Source organism: Somniosus microcephalus, chromosome 9, assembly GCF_052327205.1.
Source record: "Somniosus microcephalus isolate GS21.2 chromosome 9, FLI_Smic_1.0, whole genome shotgun sequence".
NCBI classification, from domain to species: domain Eukaryota; kingdom Metazoa; phylum Chordata; class Chondrichthyes; order Squaliformes; family Somniosidae; genus Somniosus; species Somniosus microcephalus.
The window spans coordinates 204,149,752-204,167,667 of record NC_140995.1 but is presented as its reverse complement, the minus strand read 5'-3'; the positions used below and the strand labels follow the sequence as shown (position 1 = coordinate 204,167,667).

The 17,916-nt window shown below is 44.2% G+C and overlaps 1 protein-coding gene across 1 annotated transcript in view; it reads left to right on the top strand.

Annotated features, from left to right (window-relative positions):
- Nucleotides 1-16,573, top strand: part of ppil6 (peptidylprolyl isomerase (cyclophilin)-like 6) — a 34,665-nt gene extending 18,092 nt beyond the window's left edge. Inside the window, exons 3-8 of the mRNA XM_085996253.1 lie at nt 2,121-2,309; nt 4,116-4,178; nt 5,145-5,292; nt 7,860-7,916; nt 15,201-15,336; nt 16,283-16,573. Of these exons, the coding sequence (XP_085852379.1) occupies nt 2,121-2,309; nt 4,116-4,178; nt 5,145-5,292; nt 7,860-7,916; nt 15,201-15,336; nt 16,283-16,394 (705 nt within the window). The 3' untranslated portion in view covers nt 16,395-16,573. The remainder of the gene's footprint in view (nt 1-2,120; nt 2,310-4,115; nt 4,179-5,144; nt 5,293-7,859; nt 7,917-15,200; nt 15,337-16,282) is intronic.
- Nucleotides 16,574-17,916: the final 1,343 nt, after the last annotated feature.

Genomic DNA, 17,916 nt, shown 5'->3' with positions numbered 1-17,916 from the left:
TGACCCCACCGTAATATTTCTTACTCTAGTGCTATCTGTCTTTCCAAATCCTTTGTGCACCTTGTTTCTCCTTTCTAATACTATATCCTGGTGCCCATCCCCCTGCCAATTTAGTTTAAACCCTCCCCAACAGCACCAGCAACCCCTCCCGCGAAGACATTGGTCCCAGCCCTGTTGAGGTGCAACCCGTCCGGTCTGCACAGGTCCCACCTCCCCCAGAACTGGTCCCAATGTCCCAGGAATCTAAAGCCCTCCTTCATGCACCATCTCTCCAGCCACGCATTCATCTGCTCTATCCTCCTATTTCTATACTCACTAGCTCATGACACCGGGAGCAATCCAGAAATTACTACCTTTGCAGTCCTGCTTTTAATCTCTTTCCTAGCTCCCTAAAGTCTGCTTGCATGACCTCATCCCACTTTCTACCTATGTCATTGATACCAACATGGACCACGACCTCTGGCTGTTCACCCTCCCCCCTCAGAATGTTCTACAGCTGCTCAGGGACATCCTTGACCCTGGCACCAGGGAGGCAACATACCATCCTGGAATCACGTCTGCGGCCGCAGAAACGGCTGTCTGTTCCCCTGACTATCGAATCTCCTATCACTATTGCTTTCCCGATCTTCCTCCTCCCGCCCTGTACAGCTGAGCCACCCTTGGTGCTGTGGACTTGGCTCTGGCTGTATTCCTCAGAGGAACCATTGCCCTCAACCAGTATTCAGTACTGGTTGGAGAGCGAGATGCACTCAGGGGTCTCCTGCACTGCCTGCCTGGTCCTCCTTGTCTGTCTGGTGGTCACCCATTCCCTCTCTGTCTGCACACTCTTGCACTGCGGGGTGACCACCCCCTGAAACGTGCTATCCACGTATCTCTCAGCCTCACGGATGCACCTCAGTGATGCCAGCTGCTGCTCAAGCTCCAAAACCTGGCACTTGAGCTGCTCCAGCTGACGACACTTCCTGCACACATGGTTGTCCAGAACACGGGAAGTGTCCTGGAGTTCCCACATGGCACAAGATGTGCATTCCATGGAACCGAGGTGCCCTGCCATGCCACTGCTTAATAGACTATTAACTAACTTAGCAGAAATAAACTTAAGACTTAAGAAATAACCAATCATCAGCTACTCTCCAATCAGCTCCTTCCCTTGTGCTGACGTCACTTTACGTTTTGTACCTCGCTCCCTGATGCTCGCACTCGCACTGGGCTCTGGTCTCTCGGGCCTACTTTTATCTGCAGCCACTCCCTTCGCTCTCCCGTAAGTCCGCTCTTGTCCTTAACTAAGTCCTTGTGTTTTGTGGCTCCACTCCTCCTTTTCAGTTGACGTCTGAACCACCTTCTTCCTCTCCACCAAATTCCTGCTCTCACCAAATTCCTCCACTCTGCTTGCAATCCACTCCGATTGCATTCTCCCAGCTCTGTCGCCAAGCTCCAAGCAATGGGTAAATTGAATTGAGGTACAGATCAGCCATGATCTAATTGAATGGTGGAACAGCCTTGAGGGGCTGAATGGCGTATTCCTATTCCTATGTTCCTAACCTGTTGCTTTGATTTCAGAAACTCCTTTTCTCTTTTTAAAGAAAAAAACTTCATGTAAGTAGAGCCAGAGTTAACTAACAATCAACATGATAATGTCATTGCTTCAGGCTGACCCTGGCTAATCATTGCTAACCCTGTTAAGTGGTTTCACAAACTATTTTGGAGATACCACTCCTGAGATGGGTGAGAATGAGATATTCATGAACCAGTGTCAATTCTAGTTTATCCTTTGCTCCAAAGGCTCTGGGATTCCCCCCATCTCTCTCACCAAGGTAAGGGATCATTCCTTGTTGATACCCAGGTGAGTGACTCTCTGAACGGTGAGGCTATGCAACGGGTACAATTGGCCAACTGGCCTCCTGCTGTGCTCCTCACAGCAAATAACTTGCATACTTTGGATGACTTGATCCTCAAATGGCAAGAGAATGTGCCCAGTGCAGTCTCTGTCCTTGCATCATTGTGTATCTGTAAACAAATTAAAAGTTTGCCAAAAAATGTTTATGAAGATGGTGCTCCTTTTTACAAAGAGTGTTATACAATTTGTAGAAGTTAAAGACACCAGCTATTCTTTTTCACAGGAGTTAAACGGAGATATCTGGGGCTTCTCCTCCAAAGTCATGTGCTTTATCAATGGCCAGCTTCTTGGAGACGAGAAAGACTTCCTGAACTGGGCGGCCGCTGAGTTTGGCTACACGGATTTCAGACCGAAAGCGTTGTACGCTGCAATAGCTGCAGATTTTTATTCCAAGTACCTGAAGGGCATCCAGGTGAGTCTCAGTATTTCCTTCCAATGTGAAGGGAAACTTCTCAGTAATTCATACACGTGATAACATTGCCCTCATCCATACATTAAACAAGCTGGGGTCAGAATTAATACAAAGGCAAAAAGGTTTGAAAAATGTAACACTTACATGGATAATGACTGGAAATATTGTCCTCTGAATTTTAATGCTAAACCACATGATGGAATAGTTCAGCAAATGGCGCTATCTGAGATTTGAGTCTTTGCTGAGCGTAACTTTACGCTTCAGTTTTATAAGTTGCTTTCTCCCCGTTCACCACTTTGGTCTCCCTGTGCCACCTGCCATCCGAATAGTCCTTTACCTCAATAACCTTATTAATACATGGAGAACGGATCTTTAATTAAAGACAGGCCTTCAATATGTGTACATTTGAAGTGCTTTGGTTAATTTTCTATTTATCAGAAGCTTGTCAGCCCATGGTAAAATTTAGTTTATTTTTTTGTAGAACTCTGAGGATAATCTAATGCACCTGCCAAGGCCTTAGTAATAATTTTGTTATTAAATGGTGATTATGAGATTTGGTGAAACTGATGGATCTTCCTCATAACTTTGCAGAACATAATAAAGTGACGACTTTTTTTCAAACCTCTCACACTCGGGTCACTGCCTTAAGCACAAAGGCTGAACCGTGTAGAGAACTGTTTATGAAATACAATTGCAAAGCCAACCGTCCCTCCAACCTTAATCATTTTGCCAAGTTACAGCAAAGTTTTCCGGCATGTTCCGGATCTTCCACTTTTGCGGAATTCCAGGGTATCTTCGGGGTGGTGGGGCCTCTGCCTGCCGGAACGGTGCACTCCTGGCCATGGGACAATCTTCTGCCCTCTGGAGCGTTTGCATAATTAAAGCAGGCCCTCCGGCCACCCCTAATGAGGGGTTCCGCCCTCGCTGGAGCGGCGGAGTGCCGGTGGCGCCACACTGGTGGTCGAAGAGAAAATATTGTCAGAATAAATGCAAAAAAAATACCAAGGGCTCCAGGCTACGCAATGTGATTGAAAGTATTAGCTTTTGGGCCATTTAAACACCAGATGCAGTGAGAGGCGAGAGGAGAGCCACCTGATCTGCTCCCGCCGCTACATTCCCTCACTGCAGCAGAAAATCTAAGCTCCCACCCCTGAACGCCCCCCCCGGGTCCTGGAATAAAAACCGAAACTGTTGGATATGTGCATCAGGTCAATCAACACCTGAATGATAAAAGATAACCCTTCATACCAGAATCATTAACTTATCTCCCATTCAGATGCTGCCTACCTGCTTTATCCTTCTAATACTTTTTTTTCCCCACCGGATTTCCATTTTTCATTTGGTTTATTCCAAATCCTGTGTCTTTTGAAGCTGTTTTCTTGTCAAAAACATTTTGCCTGCCTCAGTAGGATCTTCCTTTACTTCAGAGCTGTGTAATCTCTCTCATGATAAACTTCCCCCTGTTCTATCCAGAATGTATTATACTGATTCTTAACTGCAAGAATTACAGCTACTGTCTCTGTTTATATTACTTCAAGTGAATAGCCTTCCTGTCCAGTCTCCAGCACACCTTGTACACCATGCAAACTTCTTGATCTGGCTGCAATCAATTTGAGCCATCTTTTAGATCAACCCTCCATATGTTTCAACGCTGGTCCCTACTGTAAGTTCTTTCTCCAACCCATTAGGTTTTCCATCAGCCAAAGGAAGAAATGCAATCACTTTTACCCAGATTTTTTGTCTCCTTCAATAGGAAGTGCAATTCGGTTAGTTCCATGTTTGACAGGCTGTCTTTGTTTCCTGCAGCACACGTTTGTTTACATGGACATTTCCATTGATCGGCAACCTATTGGGAGGTTATTATTTGAGGTAAGGAATGCAGTGAAAGGTTGTTTCTGCCCTCCTCCCTTTCCCCCCCTCCCCATCCAATTTCTCTCTCATTACCCCTCCTCTTGTGAAGGTGCTGATTCAAACTGGTATATAGTCTTATGGGGAATGATGGCATCCAACATCTCAACCAACTGGCCAGTCTTCATATGTGAGTCTGGACGGAGTGCTGGGAGGCTGGACCACTGCTGCTCACCCACATTTATACACACCTGTATAGACCCACATATTCAACAAGAGTCACTGGATAACAGTCAGTAGCAGGATTCTTGGCAGCTTTTATTCCCCTTCCCTAAGGCAGGAATGCTAGGTCCAAATGTATTGCCCTCACCATTGTGCTAACTAAGGTCATCTAACTCAGCATTGACCAGCTACCTTCCTAGTCTCTATGGTTCAGATCACCAGTGAGCCCTCGGTGTTGGTTGTGGCTCTGTGGTAGCACTCTCGTCTCTGAGTCAAAAGGTCGTGGGTTCAAGTCCAACTTCAGAGACTTGAGCACAAAATCTAGGCTGGTACTTCAGTGCAGTACTGAGGGGAGCGCTGCACTGTCAGAGGTGGCGTCCTTCAGATGAGACACTAAACCGAGGCCCTGTCTGTCCCCTCAAGTAGATATAAAAGACCCCATGGCACTATTTCAAAGAAGAGCAGGGGAGTTATCCCCGGTGTCCTGGCCAATATCACTTAACCCAGATTCTCTGGTCATTATCACATTGCTGTTTGTGAGACCTTGTTGTGCGCAAGTTGGCTGCTGCGTTCCCTACGTTACAACAGTGACTGCATTTCAAAAGTAGTTCATTGGCTGTAAAGCGCTTCAGGATGTCCTGAGGTCATGAACAGTGCTATATAAATGCAAGTCTTTCTTTCCTGGAGAGATTAAAGCTTATTTATGATCAACGTTATTAAGTCAGCTATTAAAATACTGATACTAATCAATTTATACATTGAAAGCTTTTTACAGATGTTTGTCCAAAGACTTGCAAGAATTTTGAGGCACTGTGCACAGCAGAGGCAGGCTTCTCGTCTACGGGCTTCCAACTGTGTTATAAAGGATCTATATTTCACAGACTAGTGAGGAATGGCTGGATTCAAGGAGGAGGTGAGACTGAAAGCTACTTTAAAAACATTATTGTAGCATCCAACATTGATCAGAATTCTACACATTCTAAAGTAGCCGTGACTCTAAGTCCTAGAGTCATAACGGCACAGAAGGAGGCCATTCGGCCCATTGAGTCCGTGCCGGCGCTGTAGAGCAATCCAGTCAGTCCCATTCCCCTGCTCTATCCCCATAGCCCTGCAAGTTTATTTCCCTCAAGTGCCTATCCAGGTGCCTTGAAAACATTGAGTGTCTCCGCTTCCACCACTTCCGTCGGCAGTGAGTTCCAGGTCCTCACCACTCACTGCGTAAAAAAGTTTTCCCTCACATCCCCCCTGTATCTCTTGCCCAAAACCTTAAATCTGTGTCCCCTAGTCCTTGTACCATCAATCCTAATCATAATCATAATCAACTTTATTGTCATTGATAGTGCATAAGTGCAGTACAACGAAATGTAGGCTTGCGGCTCCCGAGAGTGTACATTTAGATTATGACATTTAAACATTCAACATTCATTTGGCTTGTAATACATTAACAGCCTTTCCCCGTCTAGCCTATCCAAACCCGTCATAATCTTGTACACCTCTATCGAGTCACCCCTCAACCTCCTTTGCTCTAATGAAAACAAATCCAGCTTCTCCAACCTGTCCTTGTAACTAAGATCCCCCATCCCCGGAACCATTCTGGTAAATCTCCTCTGCACCCTCTCAAGGGCCTTCATGTCCTTCCTAAAGTGTGGTGACCAGAACTGGACGCAATACTCTAGTTGTGGCCTAACCAGTGCTTTATAAAGGTTCAGCATAACTTCTCTACTTTTGTACTCAATACCTCTCATTTATGAAGCCCAAGATCCCATAAGCTTTGCTAACCATGTCCTGTTGCTGTAGATTGGTATCATCGTCACTGTTTGCCACACCCCCAAGTTTGGTGTCATCGGCAAATTTAGAAATTCTACTTCGTATTCCAGTATACAGGTCATTTATATATTGCAAAAAAAGCAGTGGCCCCAGCACTGACCCTTGAGGAACACCACTGTCTACCATCCTCCAGTCTGAAAAACAGCCATTTACCACAACTCGCTGTTTTCTGCCCTTAAGCCAATTCCTTATCCAAGCTGCCACTGACCCACCTATTCCATGAGCCTCAATTTTGTTAACTAGCCTCTATGTGGTACTTTGTGAAACGCCTTCCTAAAATCCATGTAGACAACGTCCATTGCATTCCCTTCATCAATCCTCCCTGTTACTTCATCAGAAAATTCAATTAGATTAGTCAAACACGATCTGCCTTTTACAAATCCATGTTGGCTCTCCTTAATTAGCTTAAACCTCTCAAGTGCCCGTTCATTTTTTTCCTTGATTATTGTTTCTAAAACTTTACCCACCACTAATGTTAGACTGACCGGCCTGTAGTTACTAGGATTGTCCTTACAACCTTTCTTGAACAATGGTGTCACATTTGCCACTTTCCAATCCTCAGGCACCTCCCCCGCATCTAGGGAAGATTGGTTACCCAGGTTTAAAACCACATTTCACAATAAATTATTATGGTTTATACCACACATAATGGTCAGGAAATTCCTCTGGCTGCTCCCACTCTGTCATCATTCCTTCAGCTGGAGTGTGTCGGAAACCCTCATTTGCCCACATAAACGGGGCTCCCACTCCAGCTCCACCGCTGTAACGCCGGAGTCCTCGTTCACTCCGAGGAAATCTAGATTTGTACCACACATAACTACTTGTGTTACTAACAGCAGCTCATCACCTGTACAACGAATTCTGTAGTGTATGTACCTTTAAGAGGAACTATGTTTTTGAAGCCCCTGTATACTGTAGTACCAGTAGTGACCACTCGGGTATATAAGCCTGTGTAGCGTCTTGTGTAGTTAGTTCACCTCCAGACTTTGTTCAGTAAACACTTGTTAAATCAACTCCTGCATTCCGTGTCTCCATTAACACACGGATCTAACAAATTCAGCTGGAAGCAACAGAGAATTTGGGGATGGCCGGTCAGTCAGTTTGGCTGGAGTTGGGGGACTGTAAAGAAGAAATGAGCAGAGAAAGGAAGGGATAAAGGAGCCTGGGCTTGATTTTGGAAACTAATATGTTCATGACCTCCTCCCATCTAGGATCAGAGATGGGAATGGAGGGGAAGAAGGAGGTGGTTGGGGTGGAAAAGAGGAGTTTGGGCTTGTCCTTATTCTCCAGAATAACCCTAAAGTAACAGGAGAATTTGGTTGCAGGCGGGTGGCACTGATGGTGGTGGCCACTGGTGGGAAGCCAGGCCAGTCATAAGCCAGTTGCTCCAGTTTACAATACTCAAACATGAGATTATGAAGATGGCTACTATGAATAGGAGGGTCCAGGGGGAGATAGAAGACTGTCAGATATATATAATTTTATATTTAATGCAATAGCCTTCATTAAAATTAATTTCAGGACTACAAGAATACAGAACTGATGTATAATAATGGAAACTAATCACTATTGCAGTATTTGGGGAGAATTGTTAAAATATTGTCCTTTTTTTAATTCAAATTTCCATTTTGGTATTTTTTTCTGAACCCATAGATGTTCTAACAAGTAGAGGAGATGGTGGAGTATCTATTTATGGAGAAACATTTAAAGGTAAAAAAAAACCTACCAAGAATGTATTGTCATGGGATAATCATTATAGCATGATGGAAAGGAGTCTATCCGTAGTGTTAGTGTATCGCCTAACCACGCTAGTACGGTCGTGCCATGTTGGTGCTTGAAAGTCCCTAAGTTGAGAGTTTGGGATTTTGGCCACTCGGGGAGAGGGAGTGCACTTCCCCAGGGAAAGAAAATCAGCTAGTGAATATTTCCAGTTCCCCCTGGAGTTGAAACAGACTGCTGGGGAGAAAATTCCCCCCTCCACTGTATGTCAACCCAGTATTCAGAGCTGGCTCTCCAGTCTCCGCTTGCCAGGGTTGCCTGGAGTGGTGCTTGAACCCCGAGACATTTGACAGAGAGCCAGTGGTCACTCCGTCTGGATGCAAGTAACCCGTTGGATGTCATAAGAACATAAGAAGTAAGAGCAGGAATAGGCAATGCGGCCCCTCGGGCCTGCTCCGCCATTCAATAGGATCATGGCTGATCCGAACCTAGACTCACATCCACTTCCCTGCCCGCTCCCCGTAACCCCTAATTCCCTTATCAGCTAGGAAACTGCCTATCTCAGTTTTAAATTTATTTAATGTCACAGCTTCCACAGCTCTCTGAGGTAGCAAATTCCATAGATTTACTACCCTCTGAGTGAAGAAGTTTCTCCTCATCTCAGTTTTGAAAGGGCAGCCCCTTATTCTAAGATTGTGGCCCCTAGTTCTAGTCTCACCCATCAGTGGAAACATCCTCCCCGCATCCACCCGATCAAGCCCCCTCACAATCTTATATGTTTCGATAAGATCGCCTCTCATTCTTCTGAATTCCAATGAGTAGAGGCCCAACCTACTCAACCTTTCCTCATAAGTCAACCCCCTCATCTCCGGAATCAACCGAGTGAACCTTCTCTGAACTGCCTCGAGAGCAAGTATATCTTTTCTTAAATATGGAAACCAAAACTGTACGCAGTATTCCAGGTGTGGCCTCACCAGTACCCTGTATAACTGAAGCAAGACTTCCCTGCTTTTATACTCCATCCCCTTTGCAATAAAAGCCAAGATTCCATTGGCCTTCCTGATCACCTGCTGCACCTGCATACTAACCTTCTGTGTTTCATGCACCAGGACCCCCAGATCCCTTTGTACTGTAGCACTTTGCAGTTTCTCTCCATTTAGATAATAACTTGCTCTTTGATTTTTTCTGCCAAAGTGCATAACCTCACACTTTCCAACATTATATTCCATCTGCCAAATTTCTGCCCACTCACTTAGTCTGTCTATGTCCTTTTGCAGGTTTTTTATGTCCTCCTCACTCACTGCTTTCCCTCCCATCTTTGTATCGTCGGCAAATTTGGATATGTTGCACTCGGTCCCTTCCTCCAAATCGTTAATATAGATTGTAAAGAGTTGGGGTCCCAGCATTGACCCCTGCAGAACGCCACTAGTCACAGATTGCCAACCCGAGAATGAACCATTTATCTCAACTCTCTTGTTTTCTATTAGATAGCCAATCTTCCACCCATGCCAGTATATTACCCCCAATCCCATGATTTTTTTATCTTGTGTAGTAATCTTTTGTGTGGCACCTTGTCAAATGCCTTTTGGAAGTCCAAATACACCACATCCACTGGTTCCCCTTTATCTACCCTGTTTGTTACGTCCTCAAAGAATTCGAGCAAATTTATCAAGCATGATTTCCCTTTCATAAAACCATGCTGACTCTGTCCGATTAAATTATGCTTATCCAAATGCCCTGTTACTGCTTCCTTAATAATGGACTCCAACATTTTACCAACCACAGATGTTAGGCTAACTGGTCTATAGTTTCCAGCCTATTGTCTACTTCCCTTTTTAAATAAGAGCGTTACATTAGCAGTTTTCCAATCTGCTGGGACCTTTCCTGAATCCAGGGAGTTCTGGAAAATTACCACTAATGCATCTGCAATCCCCACCGCTACTTCTCTCAAGACCCTAGGATGTAAGCCATCAGGTCCAGGGGATTTATCCGCCTTTAGTCCCATTATCTTACCGAGTACCACCTCCTTAGTGATTTTAATCGTGTTTAGCTCCTCCCCCCCCCCCCCATAGCCCCCTGTTTGTCCCATGTTGGGATATTTTTAATGTCCTCTACTGTAAAGACTGATACAAAATATTTGTTCAGCGTTTTTGCCATCTCCATGTTCCCCACCACTAATTTCCCAGTCTCATCCTCTAAGGGACCAACATTCACTTTAGCCACCCTTTTTCTTTTTATATAACTGTAGAAACTCTTGCTATCTGTTTTTATATTTTTTGCTACTTTTCTTTCATAATCTGTCTTCCCTTTCTTAATTAATCTTTTAGTTATTCTTTGCTGGCTTTTAAATGCTTCCCAATCTTCTATCCTCCCACTAGATTTGGCTACTTTATATGCCCTTGTTTTCAGTCGGATACTATCCTTTATTACTTTACTTAGCCACGGATGACTATCTTTTCTTTTACGCCCCTTTTTCCTCAGTGGAATATATTTTTCTTGAAAGTTGTGAAATATCTCCTTGAATGTACACCACTGCTCATGTACCGTCTTACACTTTAATCTATTTTCCCAGTCCACTTTAGTCAACTCTGCTCTTATACCTTCATAGTCTCCATTATTTAAGCTTAGTACGCTGGTTTGAGATCCAACTCTCTCACCCTCCAACTGAATTTGGAATTCAACCATGTTATGGTCACTCATTCCAAGGGGATCCTTTACTAGGACATTTTTTATTAATCCTGTCTCATTACACAGGACCAGATCTAAGATTGCCTGCCCCCTGGTTGGTTCAGTAACATACTGCTCAAGGAACCTGTCCCTAATGCACTCTATGAACTCTTCCTCAAGGCTGCCCTGCCCAATTTGATTTGTCCAGTCAATATGAAAGTTAAAATCCCCCATGATTATAGCTGTTCCCTTATTACAAGCCCCAATTATTTCCTGATTTATACTCCGACCAACAGAGTTGCAACTGTTAGGAGGCCTATAGACTACGCCCACTAGTGACTTTTTCCCCTTATTATTCCTTATCTCCACCCAAACCGTTTCACTATCCTGATCCTTTGACCGAATATCATTTCTCACTATTGCAGTGATTCCATCCTTTATTAACATAGCCACCCTACCTCCCTTTCCTTTCTGTCTGTCCTTCCTAATTGTCAAATACCCCTGGATGTTTAGTTCCCAGTCATGGTCACCTTGCAGCCATGTTTCTGTAATGGCCACCAGATCATACCCATGTGTAGTTATTTGTACCGTCAACTCGTCTATTTTGTTACGAATGCTGCGTGCATTCAGATAAAGAACTTTTAAATATGTTTTGTGACAATTTATTCCTGCTTTTACCCCCTTTACTACTTTATACATTCTGTCCCTTCCTGACATGCTCTGGTTTTTAATTCCCCCACTGCTACCTTGCTCTATTGCCTTCTCCGCTGACATTTTTATTTTTTGCTCTCTTGAAACCTCCCCCCCACTAATTAGTTTAAAGCCCTCTCTACAGCCCTAGTTATTCGATTCACCAGGATTCTAGTCCCAGCACTGGCCAAGTGAAGCCCGTCCCAATGGAACAGCTCTTTCCTGTCCCAATACTGGTGCCAGTGTCCCAAGAAGCAAAACCCATTTCTCCCACACCAGTCTTTGAGCCACGCATTTAACTCTCTGATTTTATTTACCCTAGCCAAATTTGCTCATGGCTCAGGTAATAATCCAGAGATTATTACCCTAGTGGTTCTGTTTTTTAATTTGGCCCCTAGCTGCTCATACTCCCTCAGCAGAACCTCTTTCTTTGTCCTATCTATGTCGTTGGTACCAACATGGATCACGACAACTGGATCCTCCCCCTCCCACTCCAAGTTTCTCTCCAGCCCAGAGGAGATGTCCTTAACCCTGGCACTGGGCAGGCAACACAGCCTTCGGGACTCTCGCTCTCGGCTGCAAAGAACTCTATCTATCCCCCTAATGATACTATCCCCTACCACTACAACATTTCTTTTTACTCCCCCCACTTGAATGGCCCCCTGTTCCACGGTGCTGTGGCCAGGTTGCTCATCCTCCCTGCAGTCCCCATTCCCGTCCCCACAGGGAGTAAGAGCCTCGAACCTGTTGGACAAGAGCAAGGGCTGCGGCTCCTCCAACACTACCTCCTGGTTCCCCGTACCTGCCTCACTCATAGTCACACCCTCCTGTCCCTGACCATGGACTACATCTGAATTAGTTAATCTAATTGGTGTGGCTACTTCCTGGAACACAGAGTCCAGGTAACTGTCCCCCTCCCTGATGTGTCGCAGTGTTTGAAGCTCGGACTCCAGCTCATCAACACGGAGCCGGAGTTCCTCGAGCAGCCAACACTTACTGCAAATGTGATCACTGTGAACATCAATGGTGTCCACCAGCTCCCACATATTGCAGCAGAAACACATCACCTGCTCTCCCATTCTATGTAATTAATTAAATTTATTAATATTATTTTAAAATGATATATTTAAGGGCCCTGGTTTACAAACTGTCCTGCTACACCACAGAGACCTTAAAAACTATAAACCACAGAGTTAAAGTTTTTTAAAAAGAGAGAAATACTCCCAACCAATCACTTACCTGCTTCGTGGTGACGTCACATCGCGATTACTTTTTACTTCTCTCCCTCTGAGATTGGAGATTGGTGAGGCCTACCTGAGCTCGGGCTTACCTTAAATACTGCCGCCGCTCGAGTTCCCGCCGCTGCCGCACTGAGGCCTACCCGCGCTCGAGCTCACCTTAAATACTGCCGCCGCTCGAGTTCCCGCCGCTGCCGCTCTGAGGCCTACCTGCGCTCGGGCTCACCTTAAATACTGCCGCTGCTCGAGTTCCCGCTGCTGCCGCTCTGAGGCCTACCTGCGCTCGGGCTCACCTTAAATACTGCCGCCGCTCGAGTTCCCGCCGCTGCCGCACTGAGGCCTACCCGCGCTTGGGCTCACCTTAAATACTGCCGCCGCTCGAGTTCCCGCCGCTGCCGCTCTGAGGCCTACCCGCGCTCGGGCTCACCTTAAATACTGCCGCCACTCGAGTTGCTGCCGCTCGGAGGCCTACCCGTGCTCGGGCTCACCTTAAATACTGCTGCCGCTCGGGTTCCCGCCGCTGCCGCTCTGAGGCCTACCCGCGCTCGGGCTTACCTTAAATACTGCCGCCGCTCGAGTTCCCGCCGCTGCCGCTCTGAGGCCTACCCGCGCTCGGGCTCACCTTAAATACTGCCGCCGCTCGAGTTCCCGCCGCTGCCGCACTGAGGCCTACCCGCGCTTGGGCTCACCTTAAATACTGCCGCCGCTCGAGTTCCCGCCGCTGCCGCTCTGAGGCCTACCCGCGCTCGGGCTCACCTTAAATACTGCCGCCACTCGAGTTGCTGCCGCTCGGAGGCCTACCCGTGCTCAGGCTCACCTTAAATACTGCTGCCGCTCGAGTTCCCGCCGCTGCCGCTCTGAGGCCTACCCGCGCTCGGGCTTACCTTATATACTGCCGCCGCTCGAGTTCCCGCCGCTGCCGCACTGAGGCCTACCCGCGCTCGGGCTTACCTTAAATACTGCCGCCGCTCGAGTTCCCGCCACTGCCGCTGTCAGCCCAGTATTTAAAGACTGTATTCTAGTCTTCACTCGCCGGGGCTGTCTGGGGTGCAGCTTGAACCCTTCATCTTCTGACTCAGATGTGAGAATGTTCCTACTAAGCTCATTCCCCAGATAATTGTAGCTGCTTGCAAATTTCTGAGGTGTATTCTAGGTCTGTGAATTACTTGGCTTTCTTTCATTTTTTAAGATAGTTTTAAATTAAATGTGACAGCTGGAATCTGATGGCTATACGTTTGCACTTTGTATATATTAAATACATTATATTTATTTATACTTATTGTCCTTAAGCATCAACTATGCATTATCTTCTAGATCATGGCACAACTGATTTAGACACTCTCTGATCTGAAAGGCCTAGGTATATAAAAATTATGACATAATAGACAGTAGATTATGAAAGTTCTTTTGTTGGTATTAACAACCGGTATCTCAAACGTACTGTAAAAAGAGGTATATTTCACATGCACTTCATTGGCATGACATGGCCTACTTAGTTCAAAATTTATTGTAATAAATAAAAGTGTCTAAGGACAATAAGTATAAATAAATATAATGTATTTAATATATACAAAGTGCAAACGTACAGCCATCAGATTCCAGCTGTCACATTTAATTACAGATGCAAAACTATCTTAAAAAATATATCACCAATACGTTACATTTACACGTTACATTTTACTCCCATATGTCAAGGCCATCAAACTGCGAGAAGATCTCCCAACAGGAATGGGTCTATCTTCTCATTCTTTTTAGAGCGTAAACAACCAATAGCCTTCTCCATATTCTTTCATATTTCTGCCTAAGCAGCAAATAATGTCAAAATATATTTTGCAGGAATCGACCAATGTGTGAATATAGTAAAAATGCATTTACTGTGAGATGAACCAGTTTTACAATCCTTGGATGCGATAATTTATGTTAGTTTACAGGCAGCATATGAACAGATTGTGCTTTACAGTTGATGGTTGATAGAAGCCATCTGGCTGGCGACAGCCCATGTGCGCTTGTGGAAGATGTAGCATCCGTAAATCCATATTAAACACAGAAGATAGGAGCAGGAGTAGACCATTCGGCCCCTCGAGCCTGCTCCGCCATTCAATGAGATCATGGCTGATCATCCAAATTCAGTACCCTGTCCCTGCTTTCTCCCCATATCCCTTGATCCCTTTAGCCTCAAGAAATACATCATGAAGGAAGGTGGAAATGTGCAATAAAATGTGTTGTTACAGAAAACACAATGACATTCACTGTGTGCAAATTTAGCATTAATCCTACTGAAGGTCAGTTATCAGTATTATCAAATTGTTATGGAGATCAATAGATAGGCATGATTACAAGGCAGTAATCTCATGAAGCAGTTCAGATGGCATCATAAGTTATTTCCATGAAAAAATATCCCTTTGAGATTTGAGTGCAATTTATTCCAGGAGTGATTTATCTTGAAGTTTTAAATATGCCCTGAGTGAAATGATCCGTGAAATAAGTAATACATATACTACAATCCAGCGATGAGGTGTTCAGGTTGGGATTAAAATAGGACATTGGCCCTAGGGTAGGAAGACCCTCACCACCTAATCTAGGAGTGCTTAATATTTCTAGATTCCAAATGGAAAATGTTTAGGTCACCACCAGTGTTAGCAAAGGTTGCTAATGCACAGGATGTGCTTTCTGTTACTAGATGAGACTTTTGCAATCTCTCACTGCAAGAGAGGAGTTCTTGGAATGGCTAACAAGGGACGACATACTAATGGAAGCCAGTTCTACATCACACTACAGCCAACTCTTTGGATGAACACCAAATTTGTATCTTTTGGGTAGGTATTTCAGGCTTTCTCCTTACTGCTGTCTGAACACTGTTGGTTTAACATGGTATGTTTGTAAGAACATGGTTAAATTAATTGTTCATTTAGAGATTTGTAATCTTGGTTTTACCATTCTTAAGGCAATATTTTCTGTAAAAAAAATTAAATTCTACTCTCGTAAAAGATCAACTGAATACAATTTTCCTGTTTAATTTCTTATTCCAAATTAGGTTTAGAAACTATCCATCCTTCAAAGATTTAACCTGCAGTGTTGTTTGTACCCCAGGCTTGCACGCACACATGTACAGACACATGAATATATGTACACGCACATTGTATCTACATACATATGGATTACAGTTTCAGGAAAGTCCACTCACAGAAAGGGGTGAGATTATTTTTTTTAATTGAGAAGCCAAGGTGAAGGTTCAAGGTACAGGACACCATCAAACTTGAAAAGACTGAAACAGAAGATTAGGTAAATCAAGAAGTAAGTGATTAGGTGACATCCTGCCTGGGTTTTAAAAGACTGAGGGTTGTAGGAGAAAGTAAAGACTGCGGGAGAGTAGCAGTGAGGACCTGAGAAAGAATTAGATTAGGATGCTGTGTGATGAATCATAGTTTCATATCGAGTGAGGATGAGAGGAATGACATGTAGGACATAACGAGAGAAAAATTCAGAGGAACACTTACCATATTACTATACTGTACATAGAATAGAGAAAAGCACGAAAGATTGTGATGGAGAAAGATTTGTGACTAAAGATGAAAGAACAAGTACCTGTCCATCAACAAGCTTTTCCCTGCATCCTATCCAGGAACATGTGAAAGATGTTTGAAGATTTTCTCAGATTGGGAGCAGTCTTCAACTGTTACATGAAATAGCCATCAGTTAATCATAGCTGTCATTTTTTTCTTCGGAATGAAATCTTACTTGACCTTTATCTTTTTTTGCCAGACACCTGATAGCAGGCACAGAAGTTCTTAAAGAATTGGAAACGGTTCCCACATCTAATGAGAGACCAACGGTGGAATGTAAAATTACAAATTGTGGCCTCTATACTCCCTAAACATTATTGCTTTTTTAGTTTGGCTACAATAACATCCCATTTAGGTTTCCTGCACATTATTTAATGTCCTCACAATAAAATGTTTTCTTACACCACATACACAATTTGGAGTCTTTATTATTTTATGGTAAATTATATATTAACTAAAGTGAGAATTGTCGATGCTAATGAACGGTGGTGGGTGGGGGGGAATCTCTGTATCAACAAGAAGAAATCAATTGCCCCGATCATAGGCTGCAATTTACTGTTGCTGATATTCGCAGACAAATGCTTGGAGTATGACATTCCTCTGTCGGCCATTTTAACAGGCGTGATCCCGCATCAGTTTTGGGATATAGACTTGTGCCCGCAATTCCTCACTTCAGGGTTCCTGCCTCAAACAATGGCGTGGAGGTCAGGTGCCTCCCCAAAGGGGGAGAAGGTGAGTCGGGGGGTTGCAGTCACCCTGAGCCCCTCTGGCAATCTCCTGTTCATTTCCGGAGGCCCGAGAGCTGGTCTGCAGCCTGCCGCCCTGGCCAGGGATGTTGTGTGGTGAGGGGAGACTCGGCGAGGGGGCTGGGTGCGAATACTTATTTATAAAAAGTTATTTTTTTTTTTAGGTTTAAAAAATAATTATATGAACATCTTATTGTTTATTTAGGCAACTAAATTGACACTGGGTCATGTTGTAGAACAATTGTGATGCATTAATGTGGAAAGATGCTCCCAGAACTACACAAGCGTTAGATTATAAAGGAAGGAAGAACTTGCATTTATATAGTGCCTTTCACTACCTCAGGATGTCCTAAAGCGCTTTAAAGCAATTGAAGTGTAGTCACTATTGTAATGTAGGCATATATATTCTGTGAATAAAATACAGTGGAAGTGGATTGAGAGTAAAACTTACTGTTTGGCTGAGGAATTAATTATACATACATTAGATTTATTTTCTTAAATCCTTTTCCTTCTGATTTAAAGTGCTAAATTCTTGCTCCAAGGAATTGTTCACTTGTCCTATTATTGTTACTTAAGACAAGCTGAACTTGACCTGAAGTCATTGGCCCAGAATTTGCTGGAGTGGGGCATCTCGCGGCGTTTCCGTTAGTTAAACTTTTTCCCTCATCCTTCAGCTACATATTGCTGGAAGTGCGAGCTGTTAATGGCAATGGGGTATCTGAGACCTTGGTGAACAACAGGACCACAGTCTATTTCCTTAACCAATGAGGTTTAAGAACTGAGAAAGAAACAGAAACGACCGAGAAGGAAATGAGGTGAATTAGATTCAAATCATGTACGGAAAGAGAAATAAAGAGATTGGATTAAGAGAGAGAGAAAAAAAGAGACAGGAAAGACAAGTAACAAAAAGATTTAAACATTAAAAAAATCTCAAAGAACAATTTACTACCTGCAGGAATGAGACTCCACAGTTTCAATTGTTCCTTTTCTGGGCCGGAGAGGTTGAGTGTCATTTTGCAGGAACATAAATCTTGTCATTAAAAGGGTCCATATGCTGTTAAGTACCAGCCCTAACTTTCTGTGTCAA